Here is a 22,168-nt window from a genome sequence, read left to right on the forward strand (position 1 = left end):
TGGAGGGAGGCTAAAGGAGAACTGGTTGCAGCGTTCTTCATCCATCCACAGACACTACAATATACCTCCTACCTAGTAGGCCTACCTACCCTATACAGTAAATTCCTTACGGTTACCTTTTTATACTTTAGGGTTAAATTAAATTCTGAAGATGTTGCTTGTACGTGCAGGCACATATTGTCTCTCTGTGTCACACACACACACACACACACACACACACGCAGATTGAGAGTATTTGAATTTTTGGGCCCAACGATGGTGACAATGATCATGATGTTACAATATAATCAACTTGTAAACTTAAATTACCAGTTCAGTATTTTCAGTCAAATACTGTATGTATGGTGACATTGATGGCCCCACCTTATGCAAACGTGTGCAAACAAATTGGCAATGTTTCTCTATGACCATTAAGTGTTAATAAAGATACTATTTTTAAAATGTATAGGTATCCGTATGTTATACTGCATGTTACAATGTATGGATGGTTCCTGGGTTAAAATGACAGATCAGCTTACCACAGTAATTACGTAAAGTCTATGTTCTGTAATCTGTGTTCCTTGTTGTCTATTCAAGGATCTTTGGAGATCCTAATGACGAATAGGACACTATACATGTGTACCGCTTCGCAGAGAATGCCAGAGGGAAGACTGTGTGTATGTGTGGTGATATGAGACTATAGTAATATCATCTGGGCATCTGGGATGTTTATTTTTAGTTTAGTTATAGTTTAGTTTTAGTTTTATTTTTGGTTTATTTGTGGGTTAGGGAGGGTTAGCGTGGTGCTACATGCTGCCGTACGGTGCTGAAAACTGCCGTAAAACTTGTTGGAGAAATAAGGAAATTAATCTAATGAATTTAAGGACTGCCTAAAAGACTGCCTAAGAAAACAACTGACAGATTACAACTTGTCCAAAATGCAGCAGCCAGAGTTTTAACTAGAACTAAGATGAGAGAACATATAACTCCAGTTTTGGCTTCCGGTTGTTTTTACGATTGATTTTAAAATAATTTTACTTGTGTATAAAGCTCTTAATGGTCTCGCACCTTCCTACCTACATGACTGCCTGCCTAAATAAATTATGTCCCAAACCGCCCCCTTTTCTTCCACTGCTGGCCTGAGGGCCTGCTCACTTTGCCTAAAAAAATGGCAACTAAAAAACACGGGGAAGCAGCTTTTTGCTTCTACGGGCCGACGGCATGGAACAAGCTCCCACTGTACCTTCGTCAGGCAGCCTCTGTAGACATTTTTAAAGCACAGCTCAAGACCCACTTCTACAACATTTCTTTTAATTGATCTTTTATTTTTTGTTATTCATGTCCTCACTGTATTGCATTACTGCTTGTTTTTTAATGTCGTTGCCTTGCTTTTCTTTTCTTTTCTCCATTGCTCTGTAAAGCACTTTGAGCTGCATTTCACGTCATGAAAGGTGCTATACAAATAAAGTTTTATTATTATTATTATTATTAAAAGGATTATATTATAAATATCCAAAAGGCATATAAATATTGATAAAAACTAAAACTAAGGGTATTTTGTCTATAATTTCAGTCTGTTTTAGTTTTTGAGGACACAATACAGTTTCAGTTTAGTTTTTTAATTTATTTAGATTTTTTAGTAGTTTCAGTTTACTAAAATGTATTTTTAATTCTAGTTTTAGTTAGCTATTATAACCTTGGGATGTACACGTAATCACGTATAGCAACAAATAAGTAACAAAAGCATGTGCACCTTTTATCATAATGACATGTATGATAATGAAGTCACGGGGGGGGGGGGGCATGCGCAAAGGCAAACATTAAAAAGTCCATAGACTTGCGGCTGCCACATGACGTCACGGGGGCACACGCAAATCAGCCCAGATTGTTGTTGAGAACTGGTTCTGAATGAACTCAACTTTAAATAATTATTTAACTGGTTAAATAATATCAAAAACAAACGATAATGTAAAATATATATCTCCAGTCTTAAGGTGGTTCCAGAGGACACATATACATGTTGGTGAGGACGTGATCCTGAGCGGTTCTGCTTCTTATGATGACCCCATGCTGGACGTTGTCTTCATCTGGGCTATTGAAGTCATCGACATTGACACAGAGTGGCTATGAGCGCATCATGGTAGGAGATACACTTCACCTCTACTTAGCCACTTAACCACGTACCGGTAACCACAAAAAAATAGAACATTTTCATATTTAGTTTTAAATTCCTTTCACCAATATGTACAATTTGTACATGCTCAAAATGGGGACTTGATTTGACATTAGGTTGAAAAGAGAACACATGACGGATCAAAAAAAGAACGTCAATGGTAAAAATACAATATATGGTAGGCCTAGTAGAAGGCTTTTTTAACAATAGGACTCCAGGACTTTTTAGATTAGATTAGATTAGATTCAATTTATTGTCACTGCACATGGTATACAAATACTTTGACAATGAAATGAATAGTGGCGTCCAACCAGAGTGCAATACAGTAATGCAGTAATGGGAATAAATACACTTGTTGTTGAATGTACAGTATGTACAGTAGTATATAATAGGAAATAAATAGAAAAATAGACAATGACAAAGTATAAATAGAAATAAGGAGTATGCATATATATACACACCCACCCACACAAGCCATAACATGCTAGTGTATGTATGGTGTGAGCATGAAAGTTCAGATGGGAAGGAGGAAGGGGGGACGGAAGGGGGTATCATTGTTCAGTGTCATTGAAGAGGGGCAGAGTTCAGCAGGGAGACAGCAACAGGAAAGAAGCTGTTCCTGAGCCTACTAGTGCTGGAACCAATAGACCTATAGCGCCTCCCGGATGGAAGAAGGGTAAAGAGTCTGTGGTTTGGGTGAGAGGGGTCTTTCAGAATGCCTCAAGCCCTACGCAGACATCTTTGGCGCTGTTTAAAGTGGTTAACTCATGACATTGTGGGAGGTCAAAACCAGTGATATATATATATATATATATCATATATATATATATATTAACCCAATTGTAACTGTGCACCCGTTAATGCGCCCCCAACACCCGTGTCAAATCTCCCTTTCTGCCTTTTAGTCTTAGCTATGTTTTAGCAGTTTTTTTCCTTTTAATCTTCTAATATAGTATTTGTATTATAATGCTGGCACATATACACAGTAAAAGTAATGAAACTGGCCTACTGGTTACCAAGTTTGATTGAAAAAAGTTAAAAGAACAGTTAACACAATGAGTTTATTTCTTAAATGTATGATGAATGTGCATAGTTTTGAGTTTGATATGATTCATAGTATACTGGCTTTGGTGGATTATGCTTCCAGGGAATACTCACACCAACTTTGATGGTAAAGGGCTTTTGGAGTTTATATGACATTTTTAATGGGGAAAACCTTTCATTATAAAAGGTTATATTATAGTCTTTGAAAGACAAAAAAGTGTCCACACACTAATTGCCAAAGTGCTGATTTTGTCAGACAACTGCCTTCTTCAGGGTATGTGGAAAAACATTTCAAGTCACATAGAACCTGGGCTAGTCATACGACCAATAACATTCTGATTAGGGCTAAGTAAGAGCATTCGGGATCAGCTGTCTCACATTTCTGGGTTATTAGGGAGGAGTTGTACCTCATGAATGAAAGACCCTGGAATGTTAATTGTCACTATGACAAACATATCTAAGATATTGCATATGGGCTACATTAAAATATGAAATAGAACCACACAGTGAAGTGACAATTAAATAATACAATGAGTTCAATACAATACAGTTCAATACGATCACAAATATATATAGACTGAATCCAGAAAGCCTTGTTTTAATATCTATCTGTCCCCCTCTTCTATGAAGGGAAGAGACAGTGATTGGATTCCACAAAATGTGCAGCAACAGGACCTTTATCTCTGAAGTCTGAAGGCAATACTGCTAATGTGTGGAGAACAGAAAGAAAAATATTCTTTTCCACAACTGTGTGAACTGAGCAGTGGAACGATTCATGTATTGTTAAAATTACTTTATTCTGTACTGTACTGTACACTGTACTGTTATATCTTGTCTGAAATAATCACTCAGTGGTTGCAAGAATAGACTTTACTTCTCATATCGTTCTGCTAAACTTCTGCATGTAACATCACCAGTCATAGCATAACATGAAGAGAACCAAAACATCCTGGTACATAATGTACCGCATCACTGGAAAACCACCCCCAAGACAGTCCGTTGCCGCCCTCTGCAGGCCAGGCTGCATTGGCAGTTAGCTGGAGTGTAACTGATTCCAATATATGTACTGTACTGTACTGTACTGTACTGTACTGTACTGTACTGTACTGTACTGTACTGTACTCTGTAATGGCCACAGTGTGAAGCTCAACAGCTCCACTTGAAGGTAGGTCACCTATCGCTATTGCAGCTGTCCGTACTCATACATGCATACATAGGTCCCAGCCTTGCTCATCTGCGAAGAGAAATGCCTGGTCACGACCTAAGGCAGAGAGTGTATAGCCGGAAGTGTCTGGTCGAAACATCCGTCGGATACGATATTTTTCAACTAATCACAGCACTTGTTTCATTCACAGATAATGTAAACAGATTTCTAAAGCATCAATGTCATTTCTTTGAGCGGTACTTTCGCCAAATTACAGCACTTCCGCTCAGTTTATTACACTACAGCGTAGGTCTTGCCCAGCGTGCATACATACATAGAAACATACAGACTTCTGGGACACACACATTCATTGGAGCGGTTAGGCACTGCTCAAAAACATCAAAACTGCTTGATTCCATTGTCCCCTACTCCCCTAGTGTAGGCTCAATACACTATCATCTATTATGGGCTGCCAATGTCCACAGTGATAAATGTGTAAAGTGTATCCTTCTCAATCTTGTTGATGGTGTATCTGAGGGAGTTGATCCCATCTTCTTCCATGGTTGATAAGGTTCTCTCGAGCATGTCCTCTCTGTACGGATTATCTTCATTATGCATGTCTCTTTCATGCTTGATCATTTTGAACCTCCCAGTCACCATGTCAGGCCGAGAGATTCTCATGGATTTCATGGCAATTCTTTGGAGAATGTCATCATCCTCACCGCCCCAGCCCCAGTAGCTGTTTGAGAAGCCATTAATGGTCAAGTACTGTTCTTTGGACAATGACACAACCCCTCCAAATATGGTTGAGTACGGCAACATGAAATCAAATTTGTCAACAGACACAGACAGGTGTCTGGGCTTACTAAAGCAGCCATAGATGTTACGGTCATTAATAGGGATTAGATCCACATCAGAGAAGACAAAGCAGGTATAATTGTACTCCTTCATTGCCTCGGCAAACCCTACATTCATTAATCTGGCCTTATTGAACATCCCCTCGCCGTCCTGGTTAATGATGTACACTCCATAGTCCAACTGTTGGCGCTGCAGCATGGGATGGAGGTAGTAAAGCCAGTGTATCAGGTGTTGATGACGATTTCGGAATGGAATGATGATTGCCACCTAAAAGAAGATGCCAATGATAAACTGCTACTTTGTGGATGAAACAATGGTAAAGCAATAAGACTTGTTTACAACAGGGTCCACCATTTCAAATTCATCAGAGCATTTAAAGACGTGCAAATATACACTTCTATGAAAAAACAGGAAATCGTCATATAAAGAAAAAAGGGAAAAAATTACAGTATGGGGAAAAAGGGGTGTGGGGGGTAACTCAGATTAGTTTTTTTACGGCAGCCAGTTTTGATTGGCAGGTGCATAGGTAGGAAATTTCATCTTTACGTGTGATTAAAACGGTATGTAATTTTCTGTTAACCAGATGAACTACAGAGATTTTGCGTTGAAGGAAAGAGCAAAAGTATATGGACAGATTTACTTTACATACAACGTTACTCTGTGAAGACTTCAGGAGCATATAGACCTAGTCTTACTGTTATTTTCTTCACCCGTTTTAGTTAAAACAGCATATTTTCTTCATGAATATACTGACCTTGTGATGTGAAATACAGTCTGGTGGCTTATAACGTCCTCCCTCAAGTAGAGTAGAGCCTAAATCTGTCCTCACAGACTCCATGATCCTGTTCCAATTGAACTCCACATGAAATGGACCCACCAAGTGAGGAGAGGTGTCAGGACAGGATGACAGATTTGTTTGTACTTCCATTGTTTTTCCTTTGTAGAGCCAGAGGTTTTGTGTTTGTTGAGTTAGCCTTTGTTGAGTTAGCCTATCCTTTGCTTCCATCTGATTACTGAGTCTGCAATCAGTGGAATGCGTCCGTAACCAAAACAATATCAATGACTGACACAGTAGTATGATTTGTATTAATAGTCTTCTCTCCATACTTCCTATTCCTCTTTCCTGAGTTTAGCGGTTGTGGCGTTCTACAGCTGAGGAGAAGAAATACTGAACAGAGATCATTGTGTATCACAAAGTATCACTGACACCACCATCGAACATCAGCCTGGGGGTGCTTCGCACTAGGAAAGCATGTCTGACGTGTTGAACAACCAGTTCAGTGGAACACGACATACTGTACTGGGTACAGTAAGCCACAGTGCATGTTAATGTACATTTTAAAGGTGGGTTCACTTCACACCAGATGCAATAGAAGTAATCGGTAGTGGAAAAAGTACTCACATTTTCTATTTAAGTAAAAGTATCAATGCTGCACTGTAGAAATACTCTGTTACAAGTAAAAGTCCAGAATACAACGAATAGCCTATATTTTGTGTGAATTGACCAGTTTTATTTTTCTTAAAGTGCTTGTCTTTGTAAGTGACTCATTGGCCTTTCATAGTGGGATAGTTTTGTGTTGTTTAATTCAGTAAGTTGCGTGTAAAAAAAAGTCCTTTGGTCCTAAATTCAATTTACTTCACTGAAGAAGACTGACAGTGTCAGTAAATATTAGTTCCCCCCTAAATTAACACATCAGTTCATTTAGACACCTCAGCTCCGGATTAACCATTTATTGCAATGATATTGCATTCAGTTTGGTGATTTGGCTCTGCTCATGTGAGATTACAGATTAAGGTTCAAGGTTCTGATATCACAAACCCCCCAGAGCAGAGCATAATATATTATTTAGTTATTACATCAACATAATATTCAACATTCAATTACATAATTAAACTACCACATATTCACAGTACAATCCACAGAATTATCCTAGTAACAATATGGAACTAAATGCCACAGGTAGGATGCCGGGGGCGGGGGGGATTTGACACTGACACTGACAGCCACAGTACGACCGGCTTTGACGGCTAAACATGTAGAACGAGCATTAACGGGAATGGGGGCATGTGTGAGATAGCTTGGGGCGAATGAACGCTGAATTCTTTTTGAGAGTTGTCACCATGTGACACACACACACACACACACACACACACACAATGTGATTGAGAATTATTGGGCCCAATGATTTTGTGACTACTTGCACACCGTAATAAACATGTTCTTTTGAAAAATGTGCTTCCTGGTGGCACTATATTAGGGCAAACTTAAAAGGGCATTAATGAATGAACATAATGGAAATGTGTGTTCAAAGTTTCACAGCAATTGGTTGCTGCATGTGTTCATGATTTGAGGCAATTTCTTTCAAAACGGGCCACACCTGCAAAAAAATCACGTGTACCAATTTGGATAAAATCTGAATGACTAATATAAAAACTAGTATAAAAACATTTGTTTGACATAAGTCAGCCTCTGGTGAATGAAAATGCAGGGCAGACGTTTTTCCTTGGCCTCTAGTCTAGGAAGTGTGCATACAAACCTTCAATCAGTAGCACTGAAGAGACGATTTTAGGACGGTACCCGCCCCCCCGAACCTCAAATGACGTCACATTGTTGTATTCAATCATGGAGCTTGTGCGTCCGTGTGCTTGATGTGTGATGCCGGTCTGCAGACTGAGAATGTCGGCAGTATCCCAGCGCACACATACATATACACACACGCACGCACGCACGCACACACACACACACACACACACACACACACACACACACACACACACACACGATTGAGAATATTTGAATTATTGGGCCCAACGATGATCATCATCATGATGTCATGTCACAATATAATCAACTTGTACCATTTAGCTTAAATGACCAGTTGAGTATATTCAGTCATATACTGTATGGTGACATTGAAGGCTCCACCTCTCTATGACCATTAACTGTTAATAAAGACTAAACAATGAGACTGTATGTTATATCCTACTGTACTGTATGTTACAATGTATGGATCCTGTGTGTGTGAAGGACAGAGTCATGTTTACCACCGTAATGAAGTAAATGCTATGTTCTGCAGTGTTCATTGTTGTCTATTCAAAGATCCTTAATTGCACTATGTATTGCACACAAGTATGATAATCTCAGTTCTTGATACTGTCTCACCTTCCTCTATAGGCAAACCAGATGCAAAGCATGACAAGATCTAGAAGAAAAGCTGAAAGAATTCAGAAGAAGACAAACTGGGTACGTGAATTTTTTTTATACTGTTTTTGTACTTGTGCTTGTTATTTTATTACAAAACATGGAAACTCATAACCATTAAGGGTCAAAGTAGTCCTCGAGGGAAGACTTAGACAATGTGCTGTCCAATAGCACCACTGTGTGATCTTTGATTGGCAAGTCCCCTGTCCTATAATGGGACAGACAGTTGAATGCACTGGTCAGATGGTGGGAACAGAGGAGAGGGAGATACACACACATACATGGAGAGAGACACGCAGACCCACAGGCAGAGAGAGCACATTTAGACAGAAGTGCAAGAGAGCTAAAAAAGAGCCCGAGTGAGTTGGTTACAGAAGGAGACCAAGACAGAGATATTGAAACGGAACCCTTTAGCAACAAGAGTGATCCGCCGTCTGAGAGGGACACAACACAACACAACACGCCACGCAACCCCGTTGACAGAGACAGAAGACACTGGGTCCTCATACTCCTGTCACCATGTCGGACTGTGACGGGCTACCTATGGGTAAGAGTTTAGTGCGTGTGTGTGTGTGTGTGTGTGTGTGTGTGTGTCGGAGGTTTTATTTTTCTTGTGCCATGTTGGCTTTATGCCTTCCGTTGGGACAGCTGCTCAGCCAGCAACTATTGGGCTGCAAACAGGAGCTGGTCTCAACATGGGCCCATATATGGAAGAGTGGTTTGTACAGAGTTCATCAATGTGATATGGCAGGGGTTCTCAACGTTTTCGGGCGGGGACCCCCGGAAAGGCTTTGGCAATGTCTCGGGACCCCCGCCCCCTCCCGACCCCCAATATAAATTGACTGCTACAATAACTTAATAATAGAGACAATACACCATAAATACATACTGAAACCAGATATAATCATTAGGAAGGTGTATGCATGTACTATGTGTATTTCTTTTTAATAAAAATAATTTGGCGACCCCACGAGGGGTCGCGGCCCACGGGTTGAGAACCCCTGTGGTAATGGCACCATTCTGTACACCAGTGGCTCTCAAAGTTGGGTCTGTGTGCGTGCGTGCGCGCGCATGTGTTTACATAGGGGAGTGATGACCAAGTATTAGGTGAAGTGTACCAGAAACAATCGGTTATAAATAGAAACCTTCATTCCACATTTACTACTGCCTCTCTCTCTCTCTCTCTCTCTCTGTCACTCTCTTTTAATGCCCTCTTCCCTTCAGTCTCTACCCATATACCCCCCCCCCCCCCCCTTCCCTCTCTGGGATAGCCCCTGTACAATTCCCTGGACGGTTTATAATAGAAAGAACTTGACAGCTGTCTGTCTGAACTGTTAGTGTCCTCAAACCACAGACGTGTCAAACATAACTGGTAACCCTTTGTCCTATAATATTATATAGCATAAAGTTACATGCCACACTGTGTTGACCAAGAAATGGTACCAAACATTTTAAGCTGAATCATTGTGACCTTCTATGAGTCATTTTGTCCTCCACCAGCCAATCTGATAAAGCTAGATAAGAGATGTTCTACACCACTCAAACACAGATTCCAGGAAGGAGCCGACGGCAGTGAAATGCATGTCTAGACTGACCTCTGTAATTCTTGATAGAAACCAGTGTTGCCAGACACAACAAAACCTGCCTTTACCTGCCCAATAAACACAACAATCACGGGCGATGCTCTGGCACTTTTGAACTCTTTGGGGAAACTGATAAGCGTGAGTTTATCCCAAGCACTTTTACACTGGGTGGCTCAGACCATACCAGTCTTGGATAATGATTATAGCTCAGAAACAGAAATAATAAGATTTTGTTTTTTTGTTTGAAGTAAAGTTAACTATTTTTGCCAAGCTTATAGCCGAAAAGCATTTTCATGGCCATTTTCCCATATTGTTGTTAACAAACAGAATAGACAAGACAAGTATCATATTATTAGTATTAAGACCTACTGTATATCAATTTGGCTAACCCAGTCAGTTTTAGATTACTCGACAATGTGTTTTTATTTGGATGACACGTTTATTTTCATCTCCAGGAGTATTTTTGGAGTGCCTGGAAGCTTGTCATGGGGTGTGGGCACTGCTTTTTGATTGATTGATTTAAGTATTTATTAACAGTTAGCAGAATTACAGTACATTTCAAGCACAACTCAATACAAAAACTGTTAACTGTGGACGACACCATAACGCATTACACTTGTTTACAATAGGGTCCAGCATATGGTTTGGCAGTAATTTCTTATCGTGGCTGAGATTTTGATGCGTTTATGATTTCTCTATTTCGCTCTTTTATTAAAATAACGTCTATGTATTCATGTGTTTATGTATGTATCACATAGTTCCTGAAGCTGATTTTCTTTGTTCAAGGGCAGCATTTACCAAAGCATTTGACATGTCTACCTGCAGGTGTCAGTATTGGCATAACTTATGGTCATGAACAATACTCTGTTTGACCTAGTGAAGAAAAAAGAAGGGTGAGGGGGAAATCTAATGGGGTTCTAAACAGGTCTGTAGTATGGGAAAGCCTCTAGTACTATGTAGCAGATGCAACACGTTGTGAGCTTAAGATCGACTATTTAACTTTAGCATGACCTTTGAAGTAGGCTAGATATAGCATCCAAGACTTGAAGTGGATGGCAAGCACAAGGTTTGGTGAAAGGAGAAAGGATGTACTGTAGTAAGTCAGTATAGGCTACACTACAGCAAGTCAGTGAAAATGAAAAGCAGAATTGGTTGATCATGATATTATATAACTGAGATGTATGTACTAGGGATGCCACAAAGTGACCATTTGCCCAATCGAATAATCTACAGCTCTGGCGATTAATAATCGATATCAGATAAAACTTTAAAGATTTTATATTATGCACGGTCACATAACCATTATATGTTGAGTGCTTGCTTTGATGGTTACAGTTTTATAATCAGTTTTGATGAGTAAACCTTTGTGGAGATCTTCTCAGTGCCATTCAGGATGGAAAATGAAATCCATTTGGATTTGGGGAGAAGTAGTTTCATAAGGGGCTGGTATGAAGTGCTTGATATAAAGAGACAGTTCATTAGTCTACACTCTACTCTACACCTGCCTTCATTTCATCTGATTGTCTGTCTGGCAGGCACTTAACAAGCGATCGTTAACTGTGTCTGTTAGAGAGAGGGGCAGAGAAGAGTGGCTTATTAGCCAATATTTTGGCTATAAAAAAAAAAAAAACGATTTTCGATTATGAAATATTAAAATCGATTTCGGAGACTGCAACTATTAATCGGAAAATCGATTATTCGGTGGCATCCCTAGTATGTACAGTAGCCTATACTGTATGGAGCCCACGAGGATAGATGACAAGTCTCTGTGATGAAAAAGCTTCACTAGAGCAAGCGGCCTCTTTCTGTGTTCCTATTGGGCACTGCCACTGGGCAGATGCAGAAGTTACAATACAGACAGATGCCTTCAAGACAGATGCCTTCAAGGTGTGTGTGAGTGTGTGCGTGCGTGCGTGCGTGCATGCGAGAAAGAGAGGGAGGCATAGTATGTGCGTGTATGTGTGTCAGCATATGTGTCATCAGAAAGATGGAGAAGAGAGGTGAAGAGAGCATCATCTCTTCATCTCCCGCTGATGTCAGCAGCACTCCATCTGTGGCCTCAATATGGAAACAAGTTGATGTCAAATGCATTTCTCATTTCAAAGGCTAATGTAATACCAACCTGAAATAGGATGTTTGGCATGGGATTTTCTGCATCGTCCAGTGTATTTTCCCCAGACAAATGGTTTCAACTTAAACATATTCTCAATATGTCTGAACTTAATGCACACATTTGGTACCCCCTGCCATCAATGCTAGAATAGCCAGTTCCATCATTGTGATAGGTTACCCAGTTGTGATCCAAACAGGTACATAATGGCCATATAGACTACTATACTGCACTGTATGTTGGTTGCTTGTTCAAAATTATGTTCTGCTTGGTTGTCTGCAAATTCTACTCATGTTATTCTTAGATGTCGTTAAGACAGATGCTAGGTTTGATGTTTATCTGATATCCTAGATACTTTGTAGCACTTCATTGTTTTACATAGTTTTGCACTAATAATTAATTACGTGATTATTTACCCTGTCTTTTGTTGACTAGGGCACATGCCATTTACTCTGATATCCACTCTGGATGAGAGCATAGTTAAATGCCTAAATCGTAAACTAATAGTATGCATTAGAATGCAGTCTGCATTGATTGATCTTAGATGCTCAGGTGCCAGGGTTTATTTTGGGCTGTATTGATTGAAGGACCATGAGCCTGTGACTTTGGAGCTGGCAAGGTCTGTCAAGTTCTGCAACAGAGGCCCTTTAATGCAGAACATCCTCCTGATGAATGGTTTTTATTCAAGTGCGTTTGCTTCATTAGCAGCTTGTATGTAGCCTCGGTCCCATGCTTACTTATCTACGAGCTTTTACACGATGCTCTTGTATCAAAAATAATTGGAATGGAATGGAACATGACATAAACAAAATGCAGTGAAAAGGTTTTCATGAAAATGAAATTGATAAATAAATAAAATGATGTGATGAAAATGAGAGGGAGAGAGAGTTCCTGCTTGTTCAGGAACTGCTGGGGGAAGGGAGTGCAGAGATGTTTCAGCAGCCAAGTCAGATGTGATTAATGTTGTAGTCGGTTGAGAGAACGTGTGTGTGTGTGTGTGTGTGTGTGTGTGTGTGTGTGTGTGTGTGTGTGTGTGTGTGTGTGTGTGTGTGTGTGTGTGTGTGTGTGTGTGTGTGTGTGTGTGTGTGTGTGTGTGTGTGTGTGTGTGTGTGTGTGTGTGTGTGTGTGTGTGTGTGTGTGTGTGTGTGTGTGTGTGTGTGTGTGTGTGTGTGTGTGTGTGTGTGTGTGTGTGTGTGTGTGTGTGTGTGTGTGTGTGTGTGTGTGTGTGTGTGTGTGTGTGTGTGTGTGTGTGTGTGTGTGCGTGCGTGCGTGCGTGCGCGCGTGCACAGTACTACTACACCATGGAGTACATTTACATGCTTAGTGATGAATTGCTTTATGACCAGGTTTGAGATGAACACAGCGATTTAGCATAGCAGTGAGGTTGATGAATTATAAAGCAGATTCTCTGGCTCACTACTAGCCAGTAGAATATCTAAAGTGTTCACGGTGGAGAATCCCTGCTTCATTTGGACTGATTGATTGAAAATTGTTTAACAGCAGAATGGGTCCAGTTCAAGGAAGATACAGGTCAATACAAAATCTGTGGAAAAATAGGATAAAAGCACTAAGACTGATCGAATCCTAGCCTGTATAGAACATTAAAGTTCCTTTGCTGTTTTACTTTAACCACTTAAACCCTAGTTATCACCCCTAGTTCCAGTTCCGCTCCTTTCTTGAGTGGTGCATGCACACCGCTCCAATGACTGGCCGCGTGTGTCCCTAATATGTATGTCTGTTTGGACTGGAGTAGGAACAGCTGCAAAACGGCCGGGTGACCTACTTTCTTTTTTAATGTTTTCTTTTGTGGCTTTTGCCTTCATTTTATATGTTTTATGGAGGGATAGACAGTAGGCTGACAGGAAATGGGGAGAGAGATGGGGGGGGGGTGACGTGCAGTAAAGGCCGTCGGGATCGGGAGTCGAACCCGCGGCACACTGCCAGACTGGATTACCAGCCAAGGTGCCTGGACCGCTGAGCCACGGACCAGGCCAGGGGTGACCTACTTTCTAGTGGCGCTGTTGAGCTTCACACTGTGCACTAATAGTGCACAGCTGGCCTGGCTAAAAAGCCAGACTAATATTACACAACACTGCATTTTTTTTGCCAACGGCTGATTCGGTCTGGCTTATTAGCCAGGCTAGTGCACTATAACTATTACAATTGCACAGTACAGTACAGTAACTACGACAATACAAGTATAGTTGCACCGCTCAGTTCACACAGGTGTGATTTTCACTCTAGACCTGTCTAGCCAATATACAAGCTGACAATCGCACACATTCTGTTATAGGCTGTTTTCGCCAAATGCTATACCGGAATAGGGACATTCATAGTGTGGTTAATTATAATGCGTATAGTCCTCCCTCCCATATAATGGTCTGTATTTATTTCTTGGGCTATAATGTGATGCAATGCATCGTGCACAAAATTAGAGGCTCATTAGCATTAATTGAACACAACTCGTCATCGTTGGCAAAATGACCATAGGATCTGTAGACGGGGTTTGTAGAATTAGACCTGATCCATTATGCCACTACGTTTAAGTAGCATGCAATGACGAGAAATGTGCATGACCTATGACCCTTAATCCCTAACGATGGCATCATTATCCATCGTGATGCAAGAGGAGGAGGAGGAGGAGATGGTGGCAGTGATAAAAGAGGTGGATTACTGCAGGTCTCTGGAGGTGGCTGTAATCAGTTCCTACAGTATTACAATGTATAGTGTGAGTGTGAGTGAATTAACATTTATTTCCTTTGTATTGTGTAGCACCACCAAGATAATCTTATATCACCAATATGTTTCTATACTGTGTTAGGTCCAGTGTGAAACATCCTGTATACTGAATACATATTGAATGCATTTGAGGGCATTCCAGGTACATTGGGCTGGCCACATACATAGTGTTGAATATACATTTTATTAATGGCTAAAATATACGTTTTAGGCTGGCGACAACGGTTCAGTCTTTTCTGCTATGTCTCTCACTGTCTGTCTCTCTGAATATCCATCGCATGTGTTGTGTGTGTGAGTGCATGCATGCGTGTGTGCATCTCCATTGCATACTTAATCAGTTTAAGTCCAATCTTCAGTTTTGGAGTGAATTCCTGGGTCCTGTCATATGTATTCTCAACAGAGAAGACCATTTCACCCCATTTACTACTGTGAACCCTAGTCTATACGAGTAATTCTGCTTCAGTTAGGTATGATGTGTGCTGGTGACAAAGACCCCAACAACAACAACTTTTGTACACAGACACAGGATTAAGAGCTAATTAGGGCAGTGGTTCCCAAACTTTTTAGCTCGAGACCCAAAAGGGACAACTAGTGAAAATAGCCAAGATCATCTTGTGACTTGTTTTGTCCTGCACCAGCGATGAAATGGTAACTGTTTGTGAACTGGGGCACAAAGTGAGACTTTTTTTTAAGCCTGCGTCACCTACTGGCTTTCCAACGCCTTCATTCACCTCAAATCCCACATGAGCAGCATTGTTCTAGCAAACAATAGATGCAGCTGCAGTGTTGGCAGTGTATTTAGAGAGGCAGTATTGAGAACCTCAGCTCAGTTGTAGTCTATAATTTAATACCGTTTGGATCAATCCTTATTTACTGTATTTGACAGAGCTGTATTTCTTATACAGGATATCATTCAGAAATCAGAACCAACCACTGCATTAGCAGTTAACTTGCTTTTTAACCAGCTGTTCTGGGGCTTGATATTTATGTGTGCTGACTATAGTGTTCCATATCATCACTGAATGGAACCTTGTATGTCCAAACAGTTATACATTTCAGGAAATGAAAAATAACCTGTGTTTCAATGGCTCCAATGTAGTTATTTTGTTACAATCTCTTGTTAATACTTTTCATTGGTTAAATATTTATATAGTCCGCACAGACAGACTTAAAATGGCATCCCTATTTTGGGCAAGTCATTATAAGTAAAATGGTTTTACAGATTGTCAAATGTTTGTGAACCGTGTTCGTGTTGTGAGCTAGGGCATTACTTTATGAAAGAACACAGACATGGAGATACAAGGTTTCTGCCCAACAGCGACAAACCTAGGTCCTAGATTTTAGAGTCTCAGTACGTGGCTTTCCACATACAGTACATAATGTCATTAGGTACCATGACCAAAGACCGTACCAAAACATTAAGTGATGACCCACTTTTCATGAATCATAAGGATTTGGCTGTGGTTCCCCTAAAACGCATTGCAGTGTTCTCTTGCTGTGATATGTCATCATGTGCCTTTAGTTTCTCTACATTTTGAAATATTGAAAAAAATATAAGATTATTATTTTATTTTTTATCATGCACTGTATACTGTAATTCATCCCCAGATAGTATTAAGAGAAGACTTACGCTCTGCAGATGGTGCAATATAAACTACTGATGCCTCTGTACATGGTGTGATTTTAGTATTTGCAGTTGTGTGTTAGCTACCTCAGTGGAGTATATATATACCACCAGTGGTGGAAAAAAGTACTCCACTCTACTGTTACAAGTAAAAGACCAGAATTCTAAATGTACAAAGGTATTGGAATTCAAATATAGGCCTATACTTAAAGTACCAAAAAGTTAAAGTGCTCATTATGCAGAATGTACCATTTCACAAGTTTTCAAATGTGTAAAATGTAACTAGTAACTAAAGTTTTCAAATAATTGTAGTGGAGGAAAAGGCAATAGTTGCCTCTGAGATGTTGTGGAGTAGAAGTAAATTGGTATGGGAAATTGGGATTGCGTACTCCAGTAAAGCAGAAGTACCTAACATTTTACTAGTACAGTAGTTTAGCAAATGTACTTAGTTACTTTCCACGAATACAAAACAACTCGCCCCTTTACCAACTCGCCCCGGGCGTACATCCGGCAGAACAGTGCGGCCTGGTAATGTAAATTATGCTTAAACGGTTAAACCTAACCTTATTCCTAACCTTAACCTCAGTAAAACTATGCCTAAACCTAACCCTATATTTCCTAAACTTACCCCAGTAAAACTATGCCTATAACCCTAAACTTATTTCTAACCTTATTCTCAGTAAAACAAAATAAAGAATTAAGAACCGCCGCACCGAGCTGTCGGCGTGAGGTCGGCGTGAAAACACTGGGGCGAGATGGAATTGGGGCGACCGTACCTGTTACCCTTTCCACCTGTATACCACATACTGTATGCTGTGTGGGGTTATCTGAGAGCTGTCTTTCTATCTCTCATTTCTTGCTTAAATAAAAACGCCTGGGTTTCCGAGGCTATTTATTGCTGAGAGCCGTTAACTAAATATATTACCATTTAATTTCAATGGCTTAGTCTTTTTAAAGTAGGTCACCGTCACATTCCTCCTCCATATTCCAACATGGCAAATACCCTTTTAATAATGTCTCATTTTCATGGACACCAGTTTCTATTGATAGAGTACACACAGACAGAGACCCATGCACACACATGCATGTCACATGCGCACACACACACACACACACACACACACACACACACACACACAACCTTTAGGCAGTTAGAAGCGGAGGACTTGGCCTCAGGATTCCATTTCCAAAACTAGACTAAATATAGAGGTTACAGTTTGACTGGAGGTTGTCAACTTTCTCTCTCTCTCTCACACACACACACACACACACACACACACACACACACACACACACACACACACACACACACAGAGTAGATGCAGAGTATCACCACATCTATTCTAACGGATCTTAAAACATTGCCTTTGCACAAAACCATACATTATTGTTTTGAATTGAATATTGTTTTCAATTTAGCCTCAACACATTCTGATAGCTTAAGAATAACAGGTTCTTTTCTCTAGCAGGCAGGAAATAATGCATTTTCCACATTAATTCAGCTCCTTGTGAGCTCACCCACATTCCGTCTCTTTCTCTAATAACTTCTGCTATCCAGACAGTAATTAAAAAGAGTGAGCTGCACCTCCTTTTCTAATATTGCTGCATTATGAGACGTCACGTGTGTGTGTGTGTGTGTGTGTGTGTGTGTGTGTGTGTGTGTGTGTGTGTCGAGCTAAACCACTAGAGCACCAAACTTTGTATGCATGCTAGTATGCCACAGAAGTACCTCCACTTTATTTTCTGTATGTTTTATACTTCACTTTTATTGGACGGCAATGGGGTTGTGATCACGCTGAAACCGTGCCCGAATTTGGAGTTGTATATACATTATATGTCATAGGTGTCCGACGTCACAGGCAGGTCTCATGAAGTCCAAGGACCACATTGGAGCCGCATTTTCTCTATGTGGATTACCTAGTTTTGTTTTTACTCGACCCAGACTTGTTCTGTGATGTTCTTGGCATGGTGGCCAAAAAGGTGAACTTATGAACCCTACTTAAAGGAGAATTCCATACTAAAAGGCTTTCTTACCTTTCTTTGTAGTTGTTACGTCCCCATCAAAGAGGTCCAGGTGTTATTTTGTGCAAAAGCTCCTAATTGGCTATTTCCCCTACCATAAGCCCTAAATGAATTGCATTGAATTGAATGGGATGTATGGGGTGTTGTGCTAATTCGCTTATTTCCATCGAAATAAGTAGTAAAGTGTGCCGCTTGGGTTATTATTTACATTATGAAGAGAGGATATATACAAAGAAATTATCATTTTGAGCGATGGAAATAAGCGAATTAGCACAACACCCCATACATCCCATTCAATTCAATGCAATTCATTTAGGGCTTATGGTAGGGGAAATAGCCAATATGGAGCTTTTGCACAAAATAACACCTGGACCTCTTTGATGGGGACGTAACGACTACAAAGAAAGGTAAGAAAGCCTTTTAGTATGGAATTCTCCTTTAAATGCTAGTAAAATAACTGTATCAGACCAGTTTTAAATGCCAGACATTTTACTGGCTCGTAAGATTTCCTCCCACACCGATCTACAGTATATTGGTCGCGTCGCTGTCGGGTGAAAAGCTTTTATGTCCAAAACTGTTGAAAAAAATAAAATAAAAAGAAACCTATGTGTTCCAATGCATACGATGTGTTTATTATTTTGTCACAAGCTCTTGTTAATACTTTTCATTTTTAAAATCCACAGACCGACTTGACTTAACTTTCAAGCTGCCGTCCTTATTGGACAAAGTAGCAGATCTACAAGCTCACTACAACCTTCTACCTCGTATGTCAGCTTTCTTTTGCTATACATTTGCAGGACACTGTCATAAGACAAAGTAGAAAATAGGTAATTAATTCATGAAATTTGAAAAACAAGAATTATGGATATAGCTGGTTTCTTCCTGACAGTGACAATGACCAACTGCATGTTTACAGATTAACTTATTGGGATGAAAAACAGACCATCCCTATTGTACGCTTTGACTTAGGCTACAGTGGATCCAAGATTTTTATTTTGTATACCTTCTTAGCTCCCATTTAAAACATCTTTGCTAATATGAAATCCCCTTTAACTCTGCTGTTTTCGTTGTTGATTTGCTGAAAATGTCAACTGCGCCAGTCAGTCACTGTAGTATTTACTGAGGTTTATCTATAGTGCAGTTGGTCTACCAGTAAGACGCCCTGAGGGCGAGAAGCGTGCACGCATCCGCCTGGGTGATTGCAGACTTCTGGGCGAGCACTGGTGCTTTGGCATGGGGGGGGTCAAGATCTAAGAGTTTGAGATCAGATGTAGAGTTGCTGGCCGACTGCATATATGCAGATCTAGGTGATGATCCAGTCATCTCCATATGTGTGTCACAAGGCATGACGGACCAACGGCCATATATGGCGGTGTGACGTGTCACAAGGAGTGAGGGACTGACGGACATATATGGTGGTGTGACTGACGGAACAATGGACGGATAGGTTTTGCAGGTTTTCATAGTAATCTGCGACCTATGGTCGCAAAAACCCATAAAGCAGCCAAAAAATACGGTGTCATCTCCCACCAAAGAGGGTCTTGATCCATGGAGCTTTCCAGCCTGATTGATATGATGAAAACACAGACCGCCCCAGGCACTCCAAATTTAAATCGTGATTGAGTCTGTTGCAATTTAGTTTTTATATAGAGGCCACCAGAGAGACCATGGGTTTGACTAATTCATGGTATAAATAAATCACAAAAAGCAGGACAGGCCCAGCAGATGGTACCTGGATCACACTGAGGAGGATTGACCTTGTTCTCTCATACGGATTTGATTGTGTTTAATCCGACCCACTGACAGACTGACAGATCATCTGGGTGTAATATATAGAACATGTCAGCAGGTGTGTGTGTGTGTGTGTGTGTGTGTGTGTGTGTGTGTGTGTGTCAGATTTCCATCTGACAGCGACAATAAAGTAGTATGTGTAGTACCGTACCATACCGTGTCTGTTCATTACTTGCGCAAGCAGAGCGCGCGCGCAAGTACTAGTTTCGCCCAGGACGACATTCGATGCCTATTCACCGTCCCAGCAAATGACGTAAGTACTACTTGTGCCTGATACGGCAGTGGTGCCAGATAGGAGCATTACCTTTAATCCTCCCGACACTAAAACATATCATCATTACGTCACCATCGAAAACCAATTGCACTCTGGCATTGGGTCCTTTAATCCACATCTTTATTACGTCATCATTGAGAGCTAGTCATACCCTGACGTCATATGCTGGGACGGTGCATACGCATCAAAAGTGTCGCAAAGTAACCACAGTATACAGCTAATCAACTTACAAATTACATATACATATACATAGAGGCATTTCCTTTAATCCACCCGACACTGATCGACATATACGTCACCATCGAAGGGTCCTTTAATCCACATCTTTATTAGGTCATCATTGAGAGCTAGTTATACCAGTTATACCCTGACGTCATATGCTGGGACGGTGCATACGCATCAAAAGTGGCGCAAAGTAACCACAGTATACCGCTAATCAACTTACAAATTACATATACATATACACAGAGGCATTTAGTATTAATATCACTATAGTCCAAGATTAAGTAAATTTAAAGCAATTTAAAATAATTAATTAAATAATTATACTGTATACGTGATAACATATTTTATTTCAGTTTATATACCTTTCATCGGATATCGATGATTTAATTTTCTTTGAGAAACTAAAAAGGGATCCAGAATAATTCTAAATCGATAAAACTGTATTTCTTTTATAGATAGAAACTTGTACCATACTTCATAATACAATTTTTTTACATGCCTAAAGTAGGTAGGTAGGCCCAGGCCGTAGCGTGGCGGTCTGGGCGCCGGACTGGTGATCCGGTCGCGGTGTGCCGCGGGTTCGACTCCCGGACCCGGCACGGCCTTTGCCGCATGTCATCCCCCCATCTCTCTCCCGTTTCCTGTCAGCCTACTGTCTGTCCCTTAAAAAATCAATAAAGGCGTAAGCCGCAAAAAAATATCTTAAAAAAAAAAAAAAAGTAGGTAGGTAGCAAATAGCTAAACCTAATAATTCAACATTTCAAACGTTCCTTCATAGAGAAGTGTCTGTGTGGGTCATGGGGTGTACACAAATAGTACACAAATACTAGAATATAGTGTTCGTTTAGCACGTAGATCTGTTTTGAGCGACCCGGTGGAATGAGAGAGGAATGTGTGTGTGAAGGGGCTGTGTATACAGTACATTACCAAGGACAGGAGAAGCTGCATAAAAACATAATTTATTTTCTGTACGTCTGTACGTCGGTGCCTATACATAAACTGAATTTCAAGCTAAAGCATTGCTTGTGTGCATGCATGCGTGTGTGCGTTCGTGAATGTGTACGTATTATTACTATTTCTTGTGATGGCCAAATGCACCACAAACTAGGATTTGAATAGACATTGTGAGGACAATTCTCTGCATGGTCCTCACTATAAAATGGTTGATTTATGGTTCAAAAAGAGGGAGTTATGCTTACAATTAGGAAAAGATTCAGGTCTGGGTTAGGATTAAACATTTGAATGATAGGATCTAGTAGCCTATAGCCTCGAAGGGATGCAGTTATGCCTGATTTAAATTTGGTTGTGCACCAGTGTCATGAATCGAAAATAACAGATCTACATATAGATATATAAACTTGGCATTCATAAAATCACCATCCTAAAATGTTGATGTCCTC

General features: G+C 40.4%; 2 protein-coding genes across 6 annotated transcripts in view; one reads left to right on the forward strand and one right to left on the reverse strand.

Annotated features, from left to right (window-relative positions):
* Positions 1-4,802: 4,802 nt before the first annotated feature.
* LOC310878304 (beta-1,4-galactosyltransferase 1-like) lies at positions 4,803-6,044 on the reverse strand (the record flags this gene model as incomplete). Its single annotated transcript, XM_083792559.1, has 2 exons — positions 5,953-6,044; positions 4,803-5,465 (listed from the first exon to the last, which is right to left on the reverse strand). Exons 1-2 carry the CDS (start codon positions 6,034-6,036, stop codon positions 4,803-4,805), a joined length of 747 nt encoding a protein of 248 aa, XP_083648685.1. The 5' UTR covers positions 6,037-6,044.
* Positions 6,045-8,690: 2,646 nt separating this feature from the next.
* eml1 (EMAP like 1) overlaps positions 8,691-22,168 on the forward strand; it is an 83,307-nt gene continuing 69,829 nt past the window's right edge. For 4 of the 5 annotated variants that reach the window (XM_083792620.1, XM_083792624.1, XM_083792625.1 and 1 more), the window contains exons 1-2: positions 8,691-8,947; positions 19,162-19,242. In XM_083792620.1, the coding sequence (XP_083648746.1) occupies positions 8,920-8,947; positions 19,162-19,242 (109 nt within the window). In that variant the 5' untranslated portion in view covers positions 8,691-8,919. The remainder of the gene's footprint in view (positions 8,948-19,161; positions 19,243-22,168) is intronic. The other variant, XM_083792629.1, reaches the window with a different exon arrangement.

This window comes from Protomyctophum parallelum (assembly GCF_964188405.1).
Source record: "Protomyctophum parallelum genome assembly, chromosome: 20".
NCBI lineage: Eukaryota > Metazoa > Chordata > Actinopteri > Myctophiformes > Myctophidae > Protomyctophum > Protomyctophum parallelum.